Below are 24,799 nucleotides of genomic sequence, written 5' to 3' on the forward strand. Positions count from 1 at the left end.
ATCTCGTAAGTGCATCGCAAGCTTCTTCTTCCATAGTACTACATTCCAACTAGAACTAGGCCTGCTTTTCAACTTAGTAATTTATTAGCATTTCTTTAGTTATTCATTAAAAGTTTTTTTATGTCCGCCATTGCAGGGCTTTTAGCTAGTGCAGTTCGTTTATGCTAACTTAAACGTGCGTTTTCCTTGGAAAGTTTAGGGGCGTTTGACGGTACCTTCTTGCTTACGTCTGTTGATGCCAGTAGTGGGGCTTGGAATCATCTTCGCTGCTGCAGTAAATGCGTTCTGGTAAACTTTCTTTGGCTCGTTTTTGCTGATTCGTAGGTATCTGCCGGAGTAAACGCTAAGTCCGACGCAATTCACGTGAAGGAATAATTATTATTATCAATAACGCCGTGACAGCCCAGCTTTCGCAATGGGGTTTTCTGTAATGCGCCACCAGGGGTTTAGACTGACTTAGCGACGGGTGGTAAGTCTCTGTAGCAGTTTGCGTCGGTAATGGTTGCAGCTGTACACTATCAGCCAGGCTTGTGCTTTTCAAATTGTGTAATCGATTATCATTTAAAATAATGTAAACCTAATACCAATTTAATGTCAACAATTAAGTTCAATCGGATGTTTGGCATTGTTACCAATGCTTTGAATGGAGATACAATTATCGAATGATTCTTACTCTCTAGCGAGTTTTTATCAATAGGAGATCGTCAGTTGCATTCTAGCAAAAATTCCGCTTGAGGCCCTTCCTAAATATTTTAACAACAGCCACTACACCTGATGGTATAATTGCAATATTTCCATTATCAGGCAACAGGTGGTGTTGCTGTGTGTTTGTATCAATGTAATTTTGTATATACACTAGTGACATCTGCTGTTCGATATCGTAAGCTTTCAATGTTCCTTCCACACACACGAGGTGGAGAACAGTCTTGAAAAAAATGAAAGTATACAGCTAGAATTTAGTATGGAGGTACAATGAAATCTCTTTTATTGTTTAGAACTGTAAAACAAGCCGTGGGAACAAAAAATCTAAAAATTATTTGTTGCTTTTTGACCTAGGTTTCATATTGATGCGATGCGTAGTTAATGAGAACGGATGATTTGTCCATACAAGGAAATTTATTTTACTTTAAATGTTGTGGCGCCATCTCGTTCAAACAGCACCTTTGTCTTTGCCTTATTGGTAATTTGGATATGTGAACGCTTGAGAGTGTTGTTCATCCTCGATTATTTGAAAATTTTATTTTTATCCTCATTTTCAAATGTTGGTCCAAAAATTATATAGGGGAACGGTTTGCCACTTCATCTCATAGCTCCTATTTCCATCCCATCAAAAACAAATGGTAAGGAATTTGGTTTGTTTATTATTTTTGTGATTTTTTTCAGCAGTGAGCACGCATGTTGACAAAAAGAAGCGACGAATTTGGTGCCGTATTTCTTTGTTTAGCGATGAGATTGATATATATACAGTGAGATGGAGATCGGAACATTTCCCCTACATCACCAGTTATGCTTGTTTGGTATGCATTCACCTTAAATAGATATGATACATATCGCTTATAGCATCCCACCACGTGTTGGCTTCATTCACGACGAGCGCCCATAAAGGACACTCTCATATGACGATGGTTGACAACGAAGTAGGCGAGGCGAGGCGCGAAACACGCTCACCCAGCATCTCTATCGTAACCGTCAACGGAAGCACACGTTTGAGTAAGGCCGATGACATAGTGACGCGTGTGCGTGCGCGAACGCGTCTAAGCACTCGTGAAGCAGAATATCAGCAAGAGGATTCCTTTTGTCTTAGACGCGTTCGCGCACGCACACGCGTCACTATGTCATCGGCCTAAGTAATTCGCCGTCACTTTGATACGGCAGCAAAGCAAATGGCCGATCCCACAATGCTCACTCAATCTTAGGAGCATAGGATAAACATCGAAAGCAGATTCAGGCTGGGCTTGAAAAACGCTTGATTTGGTCTCATCGCACAGAATAGTCGAAAACCTGTACATTACATACAGCTACGTAGTTCAACGTCACCTTTGCATACAACCCGATTGGGCTGAACCTTTGAGTTTTTCAAATTGTTTGATGGGCCGCTAATAACTTCGCCGAGTAAACACTAATCTTCTCGTGGTTCTCCGCATCATATTCTACAGGAACTGAATGAGTATCATAGTTCTTCATCGCAAATTGTAGCGTCTTACTGCAAATCACTGTTTTCGATGCTTCTGCATACATTTTCCCATATAAACTTCCAACGAGTTTAGCACCGCTCAAACGTTAACTTATTTGGCCAAAATTTTGTCCAAAAAAATGAAAAAAGTTTTTCCCATACTAGTTTGAGGCTCCCTAATATACATGCATATCGAAAGTCATAAGAATTGCTAACCAAAAGATTTATCTCGTTGAATTTGAATTTTACTACAAGCTGGTTGAACTCGGGTCGCTTCCGTGTGTTATGCATTTTGCAATACTTTCCCCAAAACAACCACACATTGTTGCGCCAAGAGCTGGGTGGCGACGGTGGGACTTGACTTGGAAAATGGAACTTGAGCTGAGAGCGAATACAAACCGCGCGCCGCCACCGGCGATGGGCGCTTCGAGTTTTTGATTGATGAGTTTCTCGATTTGCGGAAGCGTGGGAATGTTTTTAATTTATGGATAACATGTTGATTTTTTTTCAAGCTGGCTCCATTGATGTCATATGTTTACGTCTTAGGATTTTGCTTGCGGGGCAAAGTGGAATACATTATGCGATGAAAGCGAGGCTGGCTGTTCACCATGCTTCTCCATTGCGGTGCTTCGCGAACCTGTCAATCAATAAAATAAAAACAACGCTGAATTCACCGAAGCTGGAAGACATCGCAGCGCTTCTGTGGAAACTTGAAAGGATGAAAAACAAAACCCACAATAATCCTGTAACGGTGAATCCTATAAGAGGGATCATTTACATGAGTAAATAACACAATTCAAATCAGAAAATGTTGGGATAGCTAGGATATGGGTGGTATTAAGCATCGTTCCTTTGCTCAGGTGATGTTTCCCTGCAATAACGAGATTTTTACCGGATTTACTGGATTTCCATATTTTTTTGTGACAGAAATAGGATGAAGTAATGTACGAAACACATAATTGGTAAAACGATATGACATCTAAGGAGTTAAAATTTCTGGAGAAGTGAGAACAAAACAGTTGCATAGCAAATGATACAATGTTCTATAATCAAAATAAAATCAAGGACATCACAAGTAGATTAGAGAGAAAGATATAAATATCGCCCATTACTTTAAGTTTGTGCAACATTTATTTACCGTTTGCATAAATAACCGACATGATCTGGATTCGCAGAATACATTTGTTTCTCAGAGCAGATCCGAGCACAAATCCAGAACTAGCAAAAATTGGTTTTACTCTGATTAATCTTTGCTTCATCTGGTTGCGGAAAATGCGTAGTAGATACGTAGTTATGCGACAAAGTCGAATGAAATAGATTTTTGCTTGTACAGAGTTTTTAAATATAATAAATTAGTTTGTACTCAAATAAGACTATCTATCCTGTTATTTCACTTCAAAGCGTCATGATTAAAATCAAGATTATCATCTGTAATAATCATGTGGTGAAATCAATGTAACATTTTTTTATGTTTTTCTCTTCCAGTTTTGACGTCGAAAATGGCCAAGGTTCACGATCGCCGCTGGAAGGTGGATCACCGGCAGCCGCCGCTGCCGCCGGATTGGTACTGCAGAATCTACCTCAGCGAAGAGAATCCTTTCTGTATCGGTCCGATTCGGATTTCGAGATGTCGCCGAAGTCGATGTCGAGAAACTCCAGCATCGCCAGTGAAAGGTAACGTACAAGTTGAACTACCTTCCGTTCCCGTGTATCAAATGTATCTGTTTTTCTATACTCCCATCTAATTGCCGGCCCATGTCCGCACATGTGTCGTGCGACCGTTGTTGCTTCCCATACCCCCTGTGTCACAATGCAACTCCCACTGACGAATGTCAATCACCGAACTTACCCTCCATATCGACACATGAATGTTTGCCCCACAATTGATCAACCAACCAATTACCACCACCATCAATCAACCTGTTCGAACTGAACTCATACAGAACTGATAAATTTTCTAGACTCAAAGAAGTGGAAGCACCCACGATTACCAGCACGGAACGAACGTAAGTATGGGGGGAAAAGGCGGTAACAAGCATGATGGCGATTGTCCTGTACTTGCGATGAGAGCGATTATGGTATTCATATGTAATTGATACTCAATTATGGTTTTCAAAATAACACTCGTAATGTTTCACAGATGAGTTGATGTTGACAAGCAAATATCAATTATTAATGCATAAACTTGAAATTCATTGAAAACCTTAGCGCATAATGTGTATACAACTTTAGCATATATACACAAATGCTAGGTTTTTATACAACTATTGCATAAAACCCTATCAATTGTGTATATTTTTAATTTTTATATAATAAGACAGTTACATTTTTTATATAGGAACATTGTGATTTTGTACATGCCAAGATTTCATACAGAATTATGAAAATCGGTGTATGTAAGAAGTGGTTGTGAAAATTACTTCTGCATAGGATACCAAACAGGTGCAACACTCGTGTTATTAACTGTGATAGAAACAGTAAATCGCGTTCTTGGGCAACATTCTAACATCACAAGTTTTCAGGACAACCGTCATCAATTAAATAGCCATATATTCCTCGTTTGTGATTTATTAACTCGAACATTTTTCTTCTCTCCCTGTGGAATTCTTTCCTCTGCAACTCAATCGTAAAACCCCACCATCGGATGGTTCCGTCAACACCGATCGCGTCACGGCACAGGCATGTGGAAGATCTGATCGTTACACCATTTGCGCAAATTCTCGCCAGCCTACGTTCGGTGCGATCGAACTTTTTCAACTTGACAAATGTTTCACCGCCCAAGTGAGTATAGGGTAAATCACTACTTGGGCCTATGGACCCCATTCCCGGCTCACTGCACAAAAAACTAATTATTTATACTGTTTGGTAGCCGTAGGTTTATGATTGATATTTTTTAAAATGTCTCCAATTTATCGCGCACAATACTCAATATTTTTCAACCATTTATTTCACTCCTAATCGATCCAATTATAGAAATTAAAAATGTAGATTTCAAACTTTTGCTCTTCGTTGCAACACCACTGAGCCGGAGTGATTCTTTCCTCTTTTACAAAACGGTATCATCAAATAAACACCTACCTGAAAATCTTCACAGTGCTGGATACAACCATTGCTTCAGGCTGTTTATCACCACACAAAAATGCTAATATCACGCACTTCAATCTTTTCTAATTGTTCGTATCACTAGATTTTATATAAACATATTAGAATACATTTAAAAATGTATCCTCAAACCTAACAAAAATCACCTCGGCCCAAGAACTTCTAGCTGTACAGTGCTGCCAAAAGGCCATGAGTCTTATTTTAGTATGAAGATAATCCTTCGTCGTTAATAGGAAAACTGTCTAAAACGTTGACGCTTTTATGTTATTTATAATTATCTTAATTTCAAAGACTAAAAGCAATATTTTTTCAAGTATTTGGAACGAATTTGGATGAGTGCATATATCTTCTCAACCAATTAAAAATTATTATGAATAATACCATCTGGCATCACGGTATCGTGGAACGTGCATATTTTGTTTACGTCTCATTTTCTACCGTCCTGAGAGAGAGAGAGATTGAGAGTAAGATGTTGAGAGATTGAGTAAAATATTGCATATGCCGAAGAGATTTGGGGTATGCCAGATAAGCAATCGCCTATGACTGAAATGAGTGCTGCACCATGTTAATTTAAATCAAATAAAAGCTTTTTCGAGCGGTTTTTAGCAAGAATAACTATTTTTTAAGCAGAGGTGAACCCCATCGCAATATTACATGGCCCACAAAATTCAGGAAAAGTTGATCCTTGTCATAAATATCAATTAAATAATGCAGTCGTGCGCATGTTAGGGCGGGAATGGGGTAAGAAACCCTATTTCTTTCATTTATTTTCCTCGTTCCTAGCGCAGCATTATCACATTTATCTTCACACACACCATTGGCTACATCTTAAACCCCATCATCTGCGTTCGCACTGTTTCTGCTATTAGGCTAATGGTCGGAAATGGTGCAGAATTGTGTGCTGGAAATTGATAACGTGGTCTCCGCTGGTGATTTACTTTGAGATATCGTTGGATTATAATTTCAAAATCATCTTTCCTCGAGTTATATCTTTAGCGAAAAAATCCCAAATTCTTGGGATCTGTCTCAGGCAGTACGTCGCGTCGCGCAAATGGTTTGCTTTTTCCCATCAAGCGCTAGAAAATCAACGGGCGTCCCCATTATTATTGCATCATGGGGCGCAACGGTGACGAACGACGCGCTACGCCAAGTTGGAAATAAATCAGGAAAAATAACATGTGATTCATTGGAACGTAGGCATCACAATCACTGCATCGCTTGGCTAGAGCGGCAGCAACGGTTGTAGAAATATTTTTAGAAGACAATCGTTCTGGTATATATTTTTGATTTTTTTTGCTTGCGTTTGCTCAGCACGTGTTGTTTTCAAAACAAAAATAAAGCTAATGGACCACCACGGACGGTTATCAAAAAAATACGATCTTGGAGGTTGTATACCTTTGAACTCTAAAAATTAAAAGTTTTTTTTTTCACCGGCGTGGGAGGAAACCATGTAGAGTGAAGATTGGGAATCCCAACTGGGGCCTTATTTTTATAATTAACTGGATAACTATCGTTTACGATATTGGAGCCGGTGCAAACGAAAATGCATGTACATGCCACACAGACTTTCCTTCCCACATTTTTTTTCAATGGGAAAGAATTGCCTTTGATAAAAATGCTAGCACAAAAGTCCAATGAAACCACAAAGATGTACTGAACATGTTTTTTTTTTGCGACGAAAAGTTGGAAAGTGCGACGAAAGTTGGAAAGTGCGAACTTTGACGAAGTTTTACAGCTACCATGGGAAGGGAAGGGTTAAGTTTACACGAGACACATTTTCCTAAAAGCTGTGAATAATAATTTCAAATGTATAGTTTATGTAATTCAACTGCACCAAGACGTTGTGAGTGATATGCCTGAAAAATAAATGCAAAGTTTCTTCTCCAATTTCAAGTTTATTGGAGCATAATGGAGCATAATATTACTGAAAACAAAATGCAACCGAAACCAAAAATAATTGCCTGTGTACATTCTTATAAGAATGGTACAGGTACCTATATTGGAAAAATCAATCTAAATGAAGATAAACCATCTTAAAATTCAACATTTTGTAAAAACCTGTTGCATAAACAGCCATATTGTCGAGTATTCTTTTAAATTTGCTGATTTCAATTGGCACAACTGCTTGTCATTGTAATATGAACCAAAAAATTAAATGTGCATAACTCCGGTTTAAGTTATCAAAAATTTCGTTATTCCCTAGATCGTTGAAAATAAGAAGGTTTATGTAAATAAAACTCAAAATTACCACTTTTTCTGCAAATCAACGACTAGACAAATATTTCTAAGTAAGTTAGCCGCTTACAAGACCCGGGCAGAAGCTATGAACAAAATGAAAAAACATCCTCAAAATAATTTTCTTAACATAAAAAACATGTTATGGACTTGATTGATATAAGAAATAAAAAAACAGGCAACAATATCAAAAAATTGCACCGAAAATCATTTAAATATCAAGATACGTTATGGATAAGATCAAACTAATGAGGCATTCCACAGAGGCATGCCAGTCGATCCTGAGCGACCATTTCGAAAATATCTGAAACTTTGCACAGTTTTTCAATTTCATCTAAATCGTCATTTTTCGATATCAAATGTTCATATTGAGTCACGGCTAACTTTTCAAAAGGGTGTATGTGAAAATGGTCCAAAAATATTCAAAAAGCTGCACAGCAAAAACGGGATGTTCGATTGTTATGATTTTTTCAGCAAAGTTAGACAACTAAAAGATAGTAAATAATAGTTCTTAAGAAAATATGCACAGTAAAAAAAAATTTTTTTACCTTTAAAAATATCATTTTCGTTACAAAAACTCAAATATCTCAAAACCCTATCTTTTTACGAACGTAATTTTTTTAGGAAAAACGGTCCATTATCTACCATAAAAATTTGGTGATGGTAAACTAATAAACAAAAAAGTTATGACATTTCAAACATTTCACAATTTTCACACTTGATAAAAAAAAAAAAAAAATCCGTCTGAGTTATTTCGAGAATTGCAGTTTGATGCAGATTTTATTGTTAAGGGCTTTGCGTGATTTAAACAAGTTGTTTTCATGATATTTTGATTTAATTATTCATAGCATCTATAAAAAACTTAGACACGATCCAGTGTTGTGGTCAAAAGTATTGATAATGTCATAATTTTCATTGTACGTGACTGGCGAAAAATTCTTTTAATAGTTTTGAAACCTGTTGATACAGTCGCCTCTCCACATCTCGATATTGAAGGGACCATCGAGATAGGGAGAGATCGAGCAATGGGAGAAAAATTGAATGGGTGCTAGATCCTAAAAAGCTCGTTGCTATGAAAAACGACAACAAAACAAATGTCGTTTCCTGTTGTTGATGTGTTTGTTATTGTCCAAAGATGGTCTAGTAGCCTAAAAAAATTGAACATATCGACATAAGGAGAGTGAATCCTGAACAAAATATGATCAGAACACATCGAGATAGAGAGAATCGAGATAGGCAAGTTATCGAGAAGTAGAAAGCCCAAATGTATTGTAGATTTAAGGGACTGAGGAAACTATAGACATAGGGAGACATATCGAGATATAGAACATCGAGATGTAGAGAGTCGACTGTAATAAGAAACATATCAGAAATGTTATTTTTAAGACAAAAGCTGCAAATACGTCTATAGTTTACCTGCAAAAAATATACCTCTTAGAGCATCATTATCGGTCGCGAGTATTTTAATCACCCGCGCAGCGCTTTCATTTTAGTTTCGTTACTCGTTTCCGTATCGGTCACTATTTTCGGCTCTCAATTTGGCTGATGTATTCCGTACCGGTGACGTTTGACAGTTGACAGTTCATCAGCGCTCTTATCTTATCTATCTACCATATTTGGTCACCTGTCAGTCGCGCTACTGTTATAGCAGCGCGTTTAGTTGCGACCGGTAAAGTGTCAAGTAATGATACTGCGCTGCCAAATGGCTTAAACTCACCACCGGTAATCTTGCTCTTAGAGAATAGACTTTATGATCGGGAGGAAACGGGTATCTTCAACAACAACAAATGCATGATAGATACATACCATGACAATGCTCACGAAAAAGCAAAAAAAATACTACCACTAAGGTTGTTAAAGATCTTATGGTAATTTTTTTGTTCAGTCAAGCAAATGACACCAAACTAGTCAGTAAAAACTTAAAAGTGATTTTGTTTATTGGAATATAACGAACAACATGGGTAGCCGCTTTCTCAACTGTTGTAGGCCGTTTGATGGAAAAAAGTGTTCAAAAGAGTTACGAAATCTCACCGAAAGCACCATAGATAAACTGAAAGCGAGTGGTTATGCTCCAATGTCCACATTGAATACAAATTTACGCATTTGCACGTCCTGTCGTCTAAACGTTGACAAAAGAGCAATCTGTATATCATCGGTTGAGCAGAGCGCAGGAAGTTCGAAAACGACAACAACTGAGGAATTGCCAGAAGTATCAAGTGCTGAGAGCCTTGCCACCGTACCATCAGTGAAATCTGTTTCAACAAATCAATCGGAAGAAGAGTTTATCCAAAAGGTCAACATCGAACGCTTTAACGAGGGCATAGCTGGGATAAAAGTGACTCCGATTAAATGGAGTATTAAGATGGACTACGTTTGTTACCCGGAGAAAAAATACCGTGAAATAAACGAAGCTGTACGAAGAAACCTCTTCAAATTAAGACCTGATGATGTGGAAAATACAGACTACGATGAGGTAATTATAAATATGAAGGAAAGTTTCTCGAATGCAGCCACGACAAGGAAAGAAAAATTATTGATTTTGTCGATGCTGTCAAGTTCGTGGTCTATTCAGGATGCCATTGATGAGTTCAAAATCAATAGAAATACAGTAAAAGAGGCAAAACAATTGAAGAATAACTGTCTTTCAACCAAAAATACTAGGTCTAGTACTGCATTAACAGATGAGACAAAATAAATAGTAGTTCAATATTTTGAAGATGATGAAGTAAGTCGAGCTATGCCTGGTCAAAAAGATTATGTATCAGTAAAAAAAGATGGAAAGCGTCAAGCAATTCAAAAACGTTTAATAATGACGACTTTGAAAGAAGCGTACACACGTTTCAAGGAAATTCACGATAATATTGAAGTAGGTTTTTCCTCATTTGCAAGCCTTCGGCCAAGGCAATGCAAGCTTCTTTCCAATTCAGGAACACATAATGTGTGTGTGTGCACAACCCATGAGAATATTAATCTTATTTTACATAGTTTGAAAAGAATCAATTTAACAAAGGATATTACAATGTTAACTGGTAGTCTTTTGTGTGAAAATACAACATCAAATTGCTATCTACGATCTTGCTCGGATTGTCCAGGTTCTTCATCATTGGAAAATACTTTATTCGCTGAGTTTGAAGAAAAATATATTGATCAGTTATCATTTGAGCAATGGGTGACCACGGATAGGTGTGACCTAGAAACTATTGTAAAACCTGTAGATGAGTTTGTGTCATATTTTATATCATAAAAACAACTTGTTTAACTCACGCAAGGCCCTTAACAATAAAATCAGCATCAAACTGCGATTCTTGAAAAAAAAAATACACGGAATTTTTTTTTGTTTACTATCTGTGAAAATTGTGTAATGTTTGAAATGTCATAACTTTTTTGTTTATTAGTTTACCATCACCAAATTTTACCAAAAAAAAAATTACGTTCGTAAAAAGATAGGGTTTTGAAATATTTGAGTTTTTGTGATAAAAATGATATTTTCTAAAGCAAAAAAAAAAAATTTACGGTGTACATTTTTTTAAGAATCACCATTTAGTTGTCTAACTTTGCTGAAAAAATCATAACAATCGAACATTCCGTTTTTGCTGTGCAGCTCTTTGAATATTTTTGAACCATTTTCACATACACCCTTTTGAAAAGTTAGTCGTGATTCAATAAAAAGATTTGATATCGAAAAATGACGATTTAGATGAAATTGAAAAACTGTGCAAAGTTTCAACTCAATAGAAAATCATGAATTAAAAATTTTGTTAAATTTTGATGCAGTTGCTTGGAATCGCTCTAATGGCACATGCTGCTGAAAAAAATCACAAAAATAATAAACAAACAAAATACCTTTTCATTGCTTTGTTTTTCGTGAGACCAATATCGGAGCTATGAGATGAAGTCCAGGAGCAGTAACCCTACTAGCGAATGATAATTAAAAAAAAAAAACAAAGTTATCATCAGGCAAAATAGAAAAAAGAGTACACAATAATCTGAACTCATTCCAGTTCCATTCCGATGTTATTTTCTTGATAACACTGAAAACTAACTTTGCAAAAGATAATCTACACGATTTCCTACCTTATTCAAAGCGACGAAGGAAAATCCATCATCTTCCACTCCTAACGTAGGCCAGTGTTGGGAAAAACTCAAAATCTGAATCATCCATTTGAATCTTGGTAGGTTTTCTTTTATTCTCCTTCGTAAATTATTAGAAAATTAAAGTTCAACACACATTAAGAACAATGAAAACTCCTGAGTGTGTAAACAATAAATTTCCCCCAAATTGATTTAAAACACATTTTGGAACGAAATGATTTTTTTTTAGAAATGAGTGAAATGATCCGTCCTAGCATGAAAAACTCAAACGTTTAAACTCGCAAACGACTTAGTTCGCACGGGAACGCTCAATGATTTAGATAGATGAATTACTTTCAATCGATGTATTTACACTTACTTTCACTACACTTTTCACTTTTTTTTCACTACGCACTAGATGGAAGCAATATTTGTTGCTGAACTGAAAAAAATATTAAAAAAGGAACTCCCGAAAGGCGTAAAAATAATGTTTTATTACCTTTGCAGATTTAGATTTTTCTTTTCTTCGTCGCCTTGTTGACAGTCGAAGAACGCGTTGCAAAACTGTCGAGATTAACTGAAATAATTATATGGTACGCACATGACAAAACATCACGCCGTCAATTAAATTAGTTTGTCCAATTATTTTCCGCATAACATAATAAAAGTAAAGTATTCCAAATTATTTTTTGTTATCCACACTCGTTATGTACTATATTTTCTACTATTCCGAAACATTGAAAAGGGGAATAACTTCTTAATAGAAATTTGATGGTTCCACTAGGGTGGTTCAAAAAATCGATTTTGCTCCACAGTGCTCATCTGATTCTTTACCATGTTCAGAGTGTCCTCTGAAAATTTGAGCTCATTTGGATTAAAACTGATTTAGCACAAGCCATTTCAAGTTTGCATGCAAATTAGTATGGGGAAATTTATTTTTTCATTATACTGTTAACGACGTTTCCCCATTAAGCGCAGGTTAAAAGAAAGCCTACATAGCTAAAAGGAATACTCAACAGCTTTCACCGAACAAAAACCGCATGTTGATTAATCGCCCCAATAATTAGTTATCTATTTTAACACAGGTTGCGAATCTTTAGTCATGATCGTTAAACTTCTTTGAGGGCATCACTGAAATGTGCAGTGCAACATAGTAGCCTGAATTTGTGTGTGCTATCTTCGCGCCACGAGCAGCAATGTTGCCTGTTGAGGAGTTATGCAATTATCTCCAGAAAACCACGGTATAGATTAAATACGATTACTAATTATTGGAACGATTAATTGGGATGCGGTTTTCACTGAGTGAAAGCTGTTGAGTATTCCTTTTAGCTATGTAGGTTTTCTTTTAACCTGCGCTTGATGGGGAAGCCTCATTAACAGTATAATGAACAGTATAAATAAATTTCCCCATACTAATTTGCATGCAAACTTGAAATGGCTTGTGCTAAATCAGTTTTAATCCAAATGAGCTCAAATTTTCAGAGGACACTCAGAGCATGGTGAAGAATCAGATGAGCGCTGTGGAGCAAAATCAATTTTTTGAACTACCCTACTGCCCACGGACATCCCGAGCAGCACACATGTTACACATAGAACACAGTAACTTATATATGACCAGATTCAGTTACAATTAAGTTGCTGCAACCAGATTCGCTTGACTCGTGCTGCTTGGGATGTTCCGCACTTGTGTTAGTTGTTTTACAGATTGTGGGATTTTGGTAGTACAACCAATCCTTTTTAATGCGGTCTAAATGGGATTGTAATTAGAAAATTTTATGAACTGGAACCGAAAAACACGAACTTTTAGAAGAATTTCGAAATTGCTCAACGTGATAGTTTTGATGCATAAGCTCCTCAAGTTATTCAAGAATTTTCTGGAATAAATAACCTCAATTCTACACTCGTGAACAAATATCTGTATTACTGTTTTGAACATACTCGCTACTTTTGAACGGCACTCGTTCCTTGTGGTACAGAAAAAAGATAGTGTTGATTTTTTTTCTTTATTATTGAGGTTTTCAGCCCTGGATTGGTTCACCTCAGGAAATAATGTTGATAGTATATCTAGACCAACATTTGAACAGGGCGCAACAGCTAAAATTTATTCCTTCTGATTCTTCGTCTACAGCTATATGTGGAAGAAGAATCAGAAGGAATACATTTTGGCTGTTACGCCCTTTTCAAATGTTGGTTTAGATATGTTCTTGGTCATTCAAGAAATCCCTGAATTAAGGCCTTTCGGTCCACACACGTAACCAAAGATCGATTTTCCCGATTCATATATCCCAAGCTGCTCAAATTGTTTCACTACTGAACATTTCACTGTGTTTCAACTATTCGGAAAGAAACAATCTTTGCGAATGTGCCATCAAACATAACTCTCTTGCAATCTGAAAAGCGCAAGAGGTGGAGCCTACGGAAACATCCTTTGATTGCAGTAAAATTGTAATAATGTTGCAAAATACTACAGCCGGCATAAAAAAGTGACAACTTGCCGTTCTTCATACAAAAAGGTCGACTTTGGAGCTCTATATCTCGGTTAACCGTGAAGCGATTTTGCTGAAAATTTGACCAGAGCTCAAACATAACTTGTATTTTCTCAAACCTAAGTTTCTATCACACTGATGAACAGAGTGAAAAAATAATGCCAAATAATAATGTGTAACCAAACTTTTTTTTGCAAAAATATATTTTTTTAAATATCTTAAATTCCATGTGTTGTAGACTGATGACATATTCAGAAAAAAGGCGTATTTTGGCAATAGGGAACAGTTTACTGAAGGAGAAGGAATAGGGGAGAAAAAAAGATGGAATTAGAAATAAGGAAGAAGCATTAAGGAACAAGAAGAAATAAAGAAAACGGAAGAAGAAAGGAGGAAGATGAATGAAAGAGGAAGGAAGAAGAGAGAAGGTATAGGGAAGAAAAAAAGAAGAAATTAGAAAGAAGGAAGAAGGAATAAGGAAAATGGTTTCTTCTTCTGAAGAAAAAAAGAAGAAGGTAGAAGAAATAAGAAAGTAAAACGAAGGACGAATGACAAAGGACGAATAAAGAAGGAACAACAAAGAAGAAAGAAGAAAGAACAAAAAGGAAGAAGGAAGATAAAAGAAGAAAGAAATATGAACGAAGAAGAAAGAAGGAAGAAGGAAAAGAAAGAAGGAAGAAGGAAAATAAAGAAGGAAGCTGAAAGAAGAAAGAAGGACGAAGGAAGGAAGAATGAAGAAGAAAGAAGGAAAAAGGAAGATGAAAGGAGGAAGAATGAAGCACAAAGTAGGAAGAATGAAGAAGAAGAGGGAAGAAGAAGAAGGAGGAAGTATAAAGAAGAAGTAGGAAGATGTACGAAAAAGAGGAAGGAATAAAATAGGAAGGAAGAACGTAAAAGGAGGAAGGAAGAAAAAATGAAAGAAATAAGAGCGAAGAAGAAAAAAGGAAGAAGGAAAAAGAAATAAAGAAGAAGGACGAAGAAAGAAGGAAGTTTTAAGAAAGAAGCAGGAAAAAGGAAGAATGAAGAAGTAAGGAGGAAGAAGGATGAAAACGAAGGAAGAAAAAATAAAAGAGAAAGAAGAACAAAGAAAAAAGAAGGAAGGAAGAAGAAAAGAAGAAGAAGGAAGAAGAAGGATGCGAGAAGAAGGATGCAGGAAGAAGGATGCAGGAAGAAGGATGCAGAAAGAAGGATGCAGAAAGAAGGAAAGAGGAAGAATTAAGAAAGATTAAGGAACCTGGAAGAAGCAAGAATGAAGAAAGAAGAAGGAAGCTGAAAGAAGGGAGAATGAAGAAGAAGGAAGCTGGAAGAAGGAAGGAGGACAAAAAAAGGAGGAAGAAGGAAGAAATAATAAGGAATAAGGAAGAGAAAATAAGAAAGAAAGAATAAAGAAGAACAAAAACGGAGGAAGGAAATAGGAAAAAGGAAGGAAGAAAAAAGAAGAAGGCAAGAGGAAAAAGGAAGGGAAAGAAATAAGAAAAAAGAAGGAAAAAAGAGAAAGAAAGAAGGAAAAAAAAAAGAAGAAGGAAAGGAATATGGAAGATGGAAAATTCTGGATTCTTAGTTCTTCAGCAGTTTCCAGTTCACAGTTCTAAGTTTTCAGTTTTTAATTTCAGTTCATTTTTACTTTCCACTTTTCACTTCTTATGTCCCACGCTTCACTACGCGTAACCTGAGGTAACAGTTTTTGACTATTCTGCCTATATTGACTCTACATGACTTTATTATGGTTTGCAAACATTATCTCTTCAATCAGCTGTTGGATTCCGTAGCAAGTGCTTTTAAATTACATCTTTCACCGCTCGAAATATAAAGGAAAATATTTATTTCAAAAAATACAAACATATTTGTTTTAAGTTTGGTTTACAAATAACGACAATACTTCTCAACATAAGATCTGAAACGAACATAGCCACAATCTTCAATGGTTGGCTCTGGCACAATAGGCTATTTTGGCTTCGGTTTCCCGATCAACAATGCATAACAAAATTATAATTTAATTCTATCAATGATTGTTATTTAAAACAACGTTTATTACAATTAGATAATTCGATAAAATGTTGTCTTCGGCAAGTTTTATTGCATATCAAAATTGTAACACCATTAGTTAAGTATATCTGCACCCTAAGCAAAGCCACAACTTTGTGATCAACTTGAATGCTGTCAAGTCTCAGAGCTTAAATGTATCTTTACTCTTCAGAGAAAGATGCACACTAGTAGTGCCACTAGGAATCGAAAATGAAAATGAAAACGAAAATGAAATGAAAATGAACATTAGTTATGTGTATCTGCACGAAATCATTGCCTAATTTTTTTGTAGATATATTCGAAAAAGCGGAGGCAATCAACTCCAGTATAACTTGAATCTATGTTCGATATTAATAGCTAGTTGCCTACATAATGGATGGAAATCCGTCGTTGTAGCGTACCAGATTATTATACGTGATGAAGGCAATTACCTTGAACGTAGATTTTTTTTACAGGATAATTATGTCAACGTTTGTTATAATGTTGATTTGAAGATATCAACCACTGATTCAATTGTGTTACGGCTAAAGGGATTTTTGATATAATTTTTGTTATTTTAACAACTAACCAGCCAAATTTATTACACATTTTGTTACAATATTTTTCTGAAATAAACAACTTTCCTTGTTATAATTTTGTTATGCATTACTGATCGGGTTGACAACCAAATTGATTCCACTCGCACCACCCAGGTCAATACAATGATCTTCGCAGATGTTTATATAAGCAGAATAGATCAGTTTCTAGAAGATACTAAGGATGTTTTCACTGGGAGTGTTTTGGTACTGGGTGAGTCATCACCAGTCTTCACACAAGCTGAACCGAGACGATGTTCTATGGTCTCAGCATGCTTACTTTTGTACTAAAACACGTGGCGATAAAATATGCGTCATTCTTGAAGTGTAATTTTTCGTACGAGCTTACCTTGTTGTTGTATACCGTGACTCGAAACAATAACCTGGAATAAGTTCCGAATACTTTTAAGCAAAATCGGAAGCAATTCCTATAATTTATTCCTTGATTTTTACTAGGAATTGCTGGAGAAATTTCCGACGAAATTCTTGCATTCATTTGCGACCAAATTCTCGGAGAAATTTCTGAAGGAATTTCATGACGATTTAACGAGAAAAAAAATCTTGAGAGATTAAAAACTAAAGAGGATTTTTCGAAGGAACTTTCAGACGAAATAGGTAAATTCCAGAAGACCTCCTGAAAATATCCGTGGAAGTTTTAGGAGAAACATTTTAGAGGCATAAAAATTAACATAAAACATAAATTAACTTAAAACTTCGATTCGATAATATTTGTTTATGCATCTTAAACTATCTTACTTGACGAAGAAGTATTCTACTTTCAAAAGCTAATTGACACTAATTTTGGTTGAACAAACAAAAAACAGCAGATCGAATTAATCTTCTAATATTTAATATTTAATTCGTATACGCATAACTTGAAAAAGGCTCAAAAAGCTTTTTTCATTCCTCCAGCAAATCTGTTCGTTTTACTCTCCGACCGGTTTCTAGGATATTTTATTATGTACAAATCACTAGTAAAGTTGAGAAAATCGTGAAAACTAAAACTAAAATTTGTATGGGAATTTTTCATGACAACGCGCATTTTCGCCTACTATGCAGAACAACATCATCCGCCGCCGGACCAACTAGTATTTTAATAGAACTTCAGGCCCTGGAGAAGATTTCATCATTGGGTCGAAAAGTCAATCGATGGAATCAAATCAAGCTATATAATGCACAGTTGAAATCCACCTGTTGAAATTATTTGGTCACTAAGAAGGAAAGGGTTCATCGCTTTAACGGCGTTGAATCACTTGTATGTTTGCATGATTACATGTTCAAATAAGTTAAAATACTTAGTTATTAAAATATATGAATGTCACAGTGAGTGTTTTAAGGCAAAAATGGGCCTCCCAGTAGAAACGATAGTTAGGAATGTTGAAAACTGCTCAACATCATATTATGAGCATATAAACGCATTTGGAGACGCATGGTACTTTTGGGCGATGATTCATCTTATGACTAAATTGTTTATCCAAATTTCGTCAGATCCGTTTTTTAAAATAGATGAACAAGTATAAAAGCATTTGTATGGAACCTGTACTGACGGAAACCTGAACCAAATTATATGTTGGGAAGTACATGCTCTTAACATGTCGAATACTGCGATCAAGAAATCATTATAATCATGAATTCAAACAGCACGTTCCCGGGCGTCTTCTAAGCGATTTTTACATTTTTTTCACGGTTGTCCTATCCACCTTATCTAATTTCCTGTAGTTTGGCAGTTTGTTGTTTTTCTAGGGATCCTCGTTCTTTTTTGCAATAACAGATGGAGTACGGATGCTGTCGCTTAGAATATATACGGAAATGGGTACATGTATCCAGCTTGCCAATGCCCATGGGTTGGATATATCGTAATAACTTAGATTATCGTGATAACTTAGAATTTAAATTTTATGATCATGCAAACATGCAAACTTGAATGCTGTTAAAGCGATGAATTCTTTCCCACAAGAATTTAAAAAGTTTTCCAATCAAACAAAACCGCAAGTAACCAGTCGATTTTAGTTGTCGAGAACTACAAATGCAACACACAATATTTAAGCCCGCAGTCCTCTGTTTTCCATATAGACATTTTTTTCAAGACCAACATTTGAAAAGGGCGTAACAGCCACAACATCTAGACCAACATTTGAAAAGGGCGTAACAGTCAAAATTTATTCCTTCTGATTCTTCGTCTACATATAAAGCTTTATATGCAGACGTAGAATCAGAAGGAATAAATTTTGGCTGTTACGCCCTTTTCAAATGTTGGTCTAGACATATTCTTTGTCTTGCTTTGTCTCTGTATATAGCTTTGTATGTAGACGAGGAATATCAGAGAATAAATTTTGGCTGTTTCCCCCTTTTTAGAAAAGATTGGACTAAATTTGTCAAGTTGATATTTATCAGACTGGCTAGAAATCGACATGGATATCAGGCTGACTTGACAAATATTGGTCATTATAACAAACAATGTACTGATAGCTTTATGAAACCTAATGTTCATTTAATTGACCAAAGAGCATTCTTTGGCTTATTTATGGTCAACTTTCCCAAAGAACACATAATGTTGAAGCCTTCAACTGTTCTTAAAATTGAAAACATAAAATAAAGAAGAGTGCAAGTGTGAACCGGGCCTAATGAATTGGTCTGATTAGATTCAAAATCGAGTGAATGAGGGAAGTCGAGCGAAACGGAAAAATTGGGTTCTTTGGGAAACTTGACCTCAAATAAAAAATCAATTAAACGATTAAACATTTTCGACGGAACAGGTCAATTGAAAACATAAGAATGAAGTAATGTTTATATATTTCATCTTTATTTAATTACTTACTTGAGCTGCAAACTGAAAATACTATTAGGACAATAAAGCGTATAACAGCAAGACTGATATATCAACAATAAAATATGAATCGCTTTACTGAAAATAACAAACCTGAATGCGTTGAATGAAAACTCAATACATCACTTTCAGTTTCATTTGCATATACAATATACAAACATACGCAACAGACACCTCCGCTAAACTGTCGCAATAAAAAAGTAACATGAGTAAATACTACGAAATTGCGCTCTTCGCCCCATTACGTATTTACTGGGAATTTTATGATCTCTCTTATTCACACAATTCTTGCTCGAGAAAACCCCACAATAGAAGAAAAAATACTCAGCTGATCGTGAAGCAATATCGTTTGCGCACACTTTAATCATCTCACTCTCAATCGCACCCCCAACAGATCAAAACGAAATAACGTGCAAGTGACACCGGCTCCAAAAGCACTGACCCCCGGAGACGATTCGTATGTGAAGCTGGCTTTGGATACGATCGACGAGTTGGACTGGTGTCTCGACCAGCTGGAAACGGTACAAACGCATCGCAGCGTGTCTGACATGGCGTCCTTGAAGGTATGATTTCACGAGTTCTTATTTTTCGTAACGTCTTTCTTGACTATTAATTTTCCGTTCCAGTTCAAGAGGATGCTCAACAAAGAACTATCACACCTTAGCGAATCTAGTAAATCTGGCAACCAGATATCTGAATATATTTGTTCGACTTTCTTAGGTAAGCGAAGATTACTTTTTTATTTAGACTTTAGTATTCACTCACGAATCTACATTGACACCCAACAACAGATAAACAACAGGAACTGGATATCCCCTACAGCAGAGATGATTCGGATTCTCACAACCCGAGCACGCTTTCCCGTAGCCGATCGCCCCGGATGGGCGAACGAATGTCGCAAATTTCCGGCTTCAAGCGACCGCTGCAGCATACCAATTCTTTCACCAGTGATCGATTGCCACTGTACGGGGTCGATACGCCGCACGAGCATCAGTTGGGGCCGGTTCTCAACCAGATCGACACCTGGGGCATCGACATCTTCAGAATCGAAACCTTAAGCAACAATCGACCGCTGACCTGTGTAGCTTTTGCTATCTTTCAGGTAGTGTTATGTTTGAGCCAATTTGAGTAGCAATCGGTTAATATTTTTTCTTTTCTCTACCAAACACGCACAGGAACGGGACATACTGAACACTCTTATGATACCATCCAAAGTTTTTCTAGCGTTTATGACAACCTTAGAAGATCATTATGTTAAGGATAATCCATTTCACAACTCACTGCACGCAGCGGATGTGGCGCAGAGCACCCATGTTCTGCTGAACACACCGGCCCTAGAGAATGTATTTACTCCGCTAGAGACCTGCGCAGCACTATTTGCCGCCTGTATACATGATGTTGATCATCCTGGGTTAACTAATCAGTTTTTAATTAATTCAAGTAAGTTCAAAACTCTATGGGCTCTATGGATATCGTGTCTCTTATCACTATTATCGTTGCCATTATTTATTACAACAGGTTCAGAGCTAGCAATTATGTACAATGACGAGTCCGTACTAGAAAATCATCATTTAGCAGTTGCATTTAAACTCTTGCAAAATGAAGACTGCGATATACTACGCAATATACAGAAGTAAGTAGCATTCAAATATTGGATCCACGCAATTAGCATAGAAAATTCTCCTTAATTTGGAAGACAATTAGAATGTTTTGCATCTGTTCAGTTTAATCTACACAGAATCAGTGGTACACTCTTAAAAATAATGAAACGTACAGGTGACTGAAACGTTGCTTGACATAATCATCTGATGACGTAACCAATAATCTCACTCAATTTTATGTCCATTTTGAGGTACTCTGCACAAAAATTTTACCGCATCGAAAAAATACTTATATTTACGGCATCAGCTGAAATTTACAGCATTTTATTCGATTTCATTGTCTCAAGCTGTGAAGTCATGTCAAGTAAGACGTAAATTCGCACGAATCTTGACCGCAGTAATGCAGCATCTTCAACGTCCAGTTCAGTGCGAAAAATTTCCTCGGCAATAAAGAGCACGGTTTCTGCTAAATTATTTAATTCCAGATTTGTTCACATGAATCGCAACTTGTATTCTCAATAATTCTTATTGAATCTGAAGCGGCATCGTAATTACTCGGTCAACTAGTTTCGTTGTTCTTTTGGTGTATTTCGTTTTAGTGGTGATAGTTTAACCGTCGATTGCATCTGAGCGTAAACTTTTTTTATTGTGATCATATCAAAAGCAATGCAAAATGTATTCAAAACTAGCAAAAATGTAAGTCATGATTTCTGGAACCTATTCAGGACATAATAGGTATCATGCATTTGTTCCGATTCCAACAGGTCCCAATTGATACCAGGATGCTGTTCTCACGGAAACGTATTAATGAAAATTTGCCTGCTGAATAATCAACGGTGTTGCAGGTAAGTTCATGTGTAACATCAAATCACCGACCGAATGAAAGTTTTAAAGAAAAATATCGTTTCCTTGCAGAAATTGAACCGTTTGATACACGGGAAAGGAAAAAATTTCTGGAAACAATCTGCCGCAAGTAACCGCCAGTGAGAAAATCCAACAATTCCAAACGATTTGTAGCAGTCGGAATCAACGTAGCGGATATAAAATAATTTGTGTGCAAAATAATGAACCAGTGCTATTTATCTGACAATATAAAACATAATATTAAATCACAACATTGTTTCATCAAACTGACTAGCAGGAAAGAAACTCCCAAACGCATACTCATTTCGCTGTTGAAAACATGTCCTCCGTAATGTACTAAATTTAATTTACACGTCATGACGTAAAAATAAGTAAGACTTATTTTTACATCATGACGTGTATTTTTATTGGGTCCTCAAAGTCCTGTAATTTTAAGAACAGACGTACACCTACGTTCACTGGGCCGCTCCTTTTATGTGCATCCAATACCATGTAGATTTACATGAATATTTTGAAGTGTGTAGCCTTCCCACAATTTACTCAAAGATTGTATAGGATAAACTGTATTCGCTTCATTGATAATATAATAATGATCAAAATCCTTTATTCTATCATTGTTTCACTCACAGGAAACAACGTCAAACTTTTCGGAAGATGGTAATCGATATGGTGCTTTCAACGGATATGTCGAAACATATGACACTGCTGGCTGATCTGAAAACTATGGTGGAGACTAAGAAAGTCGCCGGTTCTGGAGTCTTGTTATTAGATAATTATACTGATAGAATACAGGTGAATTTGCCACACTAGATTTAATTTTTTTTAATAACTTCTGACTACCTTACCGGTAATTCCCTGCCAACAGGTTTTAGAAAACTTGGTACACTGCGCTGATCTCAGCAATCCCACCAAACCGCTACCAATGTACAAACGATGGGTTGCCAGGCTGATGGAGGAGTTCTTCCTGCAGGGGGACAAGGAGCGAGCCGCCGGCATGGACATTAGCCCGATGTGCGATCGGCACAACGCGACAATCGAAAAATCGCAGGTCGGCTTCATCGACTACATCGTGCATCCGCTGTGGGAGACGTGGGCGGACCTGGTGCATCCCGATGCCCAGGACATTCTCGACATGCTGGAGGAGAATCGTGATTACTACCAGAGCTTAATACCACCTTCGCCGCCGGCGCTCGACGAGGCGGACGATAAGATTCGTTTCCAGGTAAGTGTATTGTGGCCGCACGCCGAGAGGCGCAATGAAGCCCCTATTCTTTGTTAGTGCAATTGTTTTACCAATAATACAATTGTTCAATCATTACTAATTGCCTATATTCCGGGGATTAATCTACCCGACTTGGACATTAATTTACAATGTTCTTAAAACTCGCGTGTCCTATGAAAGGCTGAATACTCAGAAGGCTGAACAAAAAAGGCTGAAATCCCGAGAGGCTGAAAGTCTCAAAAGGCTGAAAGTATCAGAAGGCTGAAATGAATCGAAAGGCTGAATTTATGGGATGAAATGAATAAAATGAATAATAAAGAATAAAGAATAGAGAATAAAGAATAAAGAATAAAGAAAAAGAATAAATAATAAAGAATGAAGAATGAAGAATGAAGAATGCAGAATGGAGAATGAAAAATGAAGAATGAAGAATGAAGATAAAGAATAAAGATAAAAAATGAAAGATGGAGAATGAAGAATGAAGAATAAATAATGAAGAATAAAGAATGAAGAATGTAGAATGAAGAATGAAGATAAAGAATGAAGAATAAAGAATGAAAAATGAAGAATAAATAATGAAGAATGAAGAATAAATAATGAAGAATGAAGAATGAATAATAAAGAATGAATAATGAATAATGAAGAATGAAGTGTGAAAAATGAAGATAAAGAATGAAGATAAAGAATAAAGATAAAGAATGAAGGATGAAGAATGAAGAATGAAGAATGAAGAATGAAGAATGATGAATGAAGAATGAAGAATGAAGAATGAAGAATGAAGAATGAAGAATGAAGAATGAGAATGAAGAATGAAGAATGAAGAATGAAGAATGAAGAATGAAGATAAAGAATGAAGAATGAAGAATTAAGAATGAACAATAAAGAATGAAGAATGAAGAATTAAGAATGAAGAATAAAGAATGAAGAATGAAGAATGAAGAATGGAGAATGAAGAATATAGAATGAAGAATGAAGTATGAAGAATGAAGAATGAAGAATGAAGAATGAAGAATGAAGAATGAAAAATGAAGATAAAGAATGAAGGATGAAGAATGAAGAATAAATGAAGAATGAAGAATGAAGGATGAAGAATGAAGAATGAATAATGAACAATGAAGAATGAAGAATGAAAAATGAAGAATGAAGAATAAAGAATAAACAATAAATAAAGATTAAAGAATAAAAACAAAATATAGGGTAACTGTACTAGTTTTGGCCATGTTCCTAATTTGGCCAGTTTCTCGCATAACTCGAAAAGTAAAGCAATTTTCGAGGGTTTTATTAGCTCTAACAAGAGATATATTCCTTACCTAAGCGATAAAGCTGTCGAAAATGATCGATATTTTTTGAAAAAAAATGCATTTTTCAGGGTTGGCCAAATTCGGGCACCAAGGTGGCCAAAACCGGTAAACTTCGCCTAAAGAATAAAGAATAAAGAATAAAAATTGCACAGAGAAGAATGAAGGAGGAAAGAAGAAGGAAGAAGACGGAAGAAGAGAGAAAGAAGGCGGAAGAAGGTAGAAGGAAAAAAGATGAAAGATTGAAGAAATAACCTAGAAGAAGAAAGAAGGAAAAAGTAGGATAAAGATGGAAGAAGGAAAAGGAAAGAAGAAATGGAAGA

The 24,799-nt window shown here is 36.2% G+C and overlaps 1 protein-coding gene across 8 annotated transcripts in view; it reads left to right on the forward strand.

Annotated features, from left to right (window-relative positions):
• Positions 1-23,364, forward strand: part of LOC134205474 (cAMP-specific 3',5'-cyclic phosphodiesterase-like) — a 199,647-nt gene extending 176,283 nt beyond the window's left edge. For 4 of the 8 annotated variants that reach the window (XM_062680749.1, XM_062680743.1, XM_062680741.1 and 1 more), the window contains 10 exons: positions 3,659-3,847; positions 4,117-4,179; positions 4,853-4,954; positions 19,886-20,054; positions 20,118-20,211; positions 20,283-20,593; positions 20,667-20,931; positions 21,010-21,124; positions 22,586-22,748; positions 22,822-23,364. In XM_062680749.1, coding sequence (XP_062536733.1) covers positions 3,659-3,847; positions 4,117-4,179; positions 4,853-4,954; positions 19,886-20,054; positions 20,118-20,211; positions 20,283-20,593; positions 20,667-20,931; positions 21,010-21,124; positions 22,586-22,748; positions 22,822-23,235 — 1,885 coding nt within the window. In that variant the 3' untranslated portion in view covers positions 23,236-23,364. Of the gene's footprint in view, positions 1-3,658; positions 3,848-4,116; positions 4,180-4,852; positions 4,955-19,885; positions 20,055-20,117; positions 20,212-20,282; positions 20,594-20,666; positions 20,932-21,009; positions 21,125-21,577; positions 21,792-21,856; positions 21,938-22,007; positions 22,145-22,585; positions 22,749-22,821 lie in introns of those variants that run through there. The other 4 variants (XM_062680742.1, XM_062680744.1, XM_062680745.1 and 1 more) reach the window with 4 other exon arrangements.
• Positions 23,365-24,799: the final 1,435 nt, after the last annotated feature.

This window comes from Armigeres subalbatus, chromosome 1 (assembly GCF_024139115.2).
Source record: "Armigeres subalbatus isolate Guangzhou_Male chromosome 1, GZ_Asu_2, whole genome shotgun sequence".
Lineage (NCBI taxonomy): Eukaryota > Metazoa > Arthropoda > Insecta > Diptera > Culicidae > Armigeres > Armigeres subalbatus.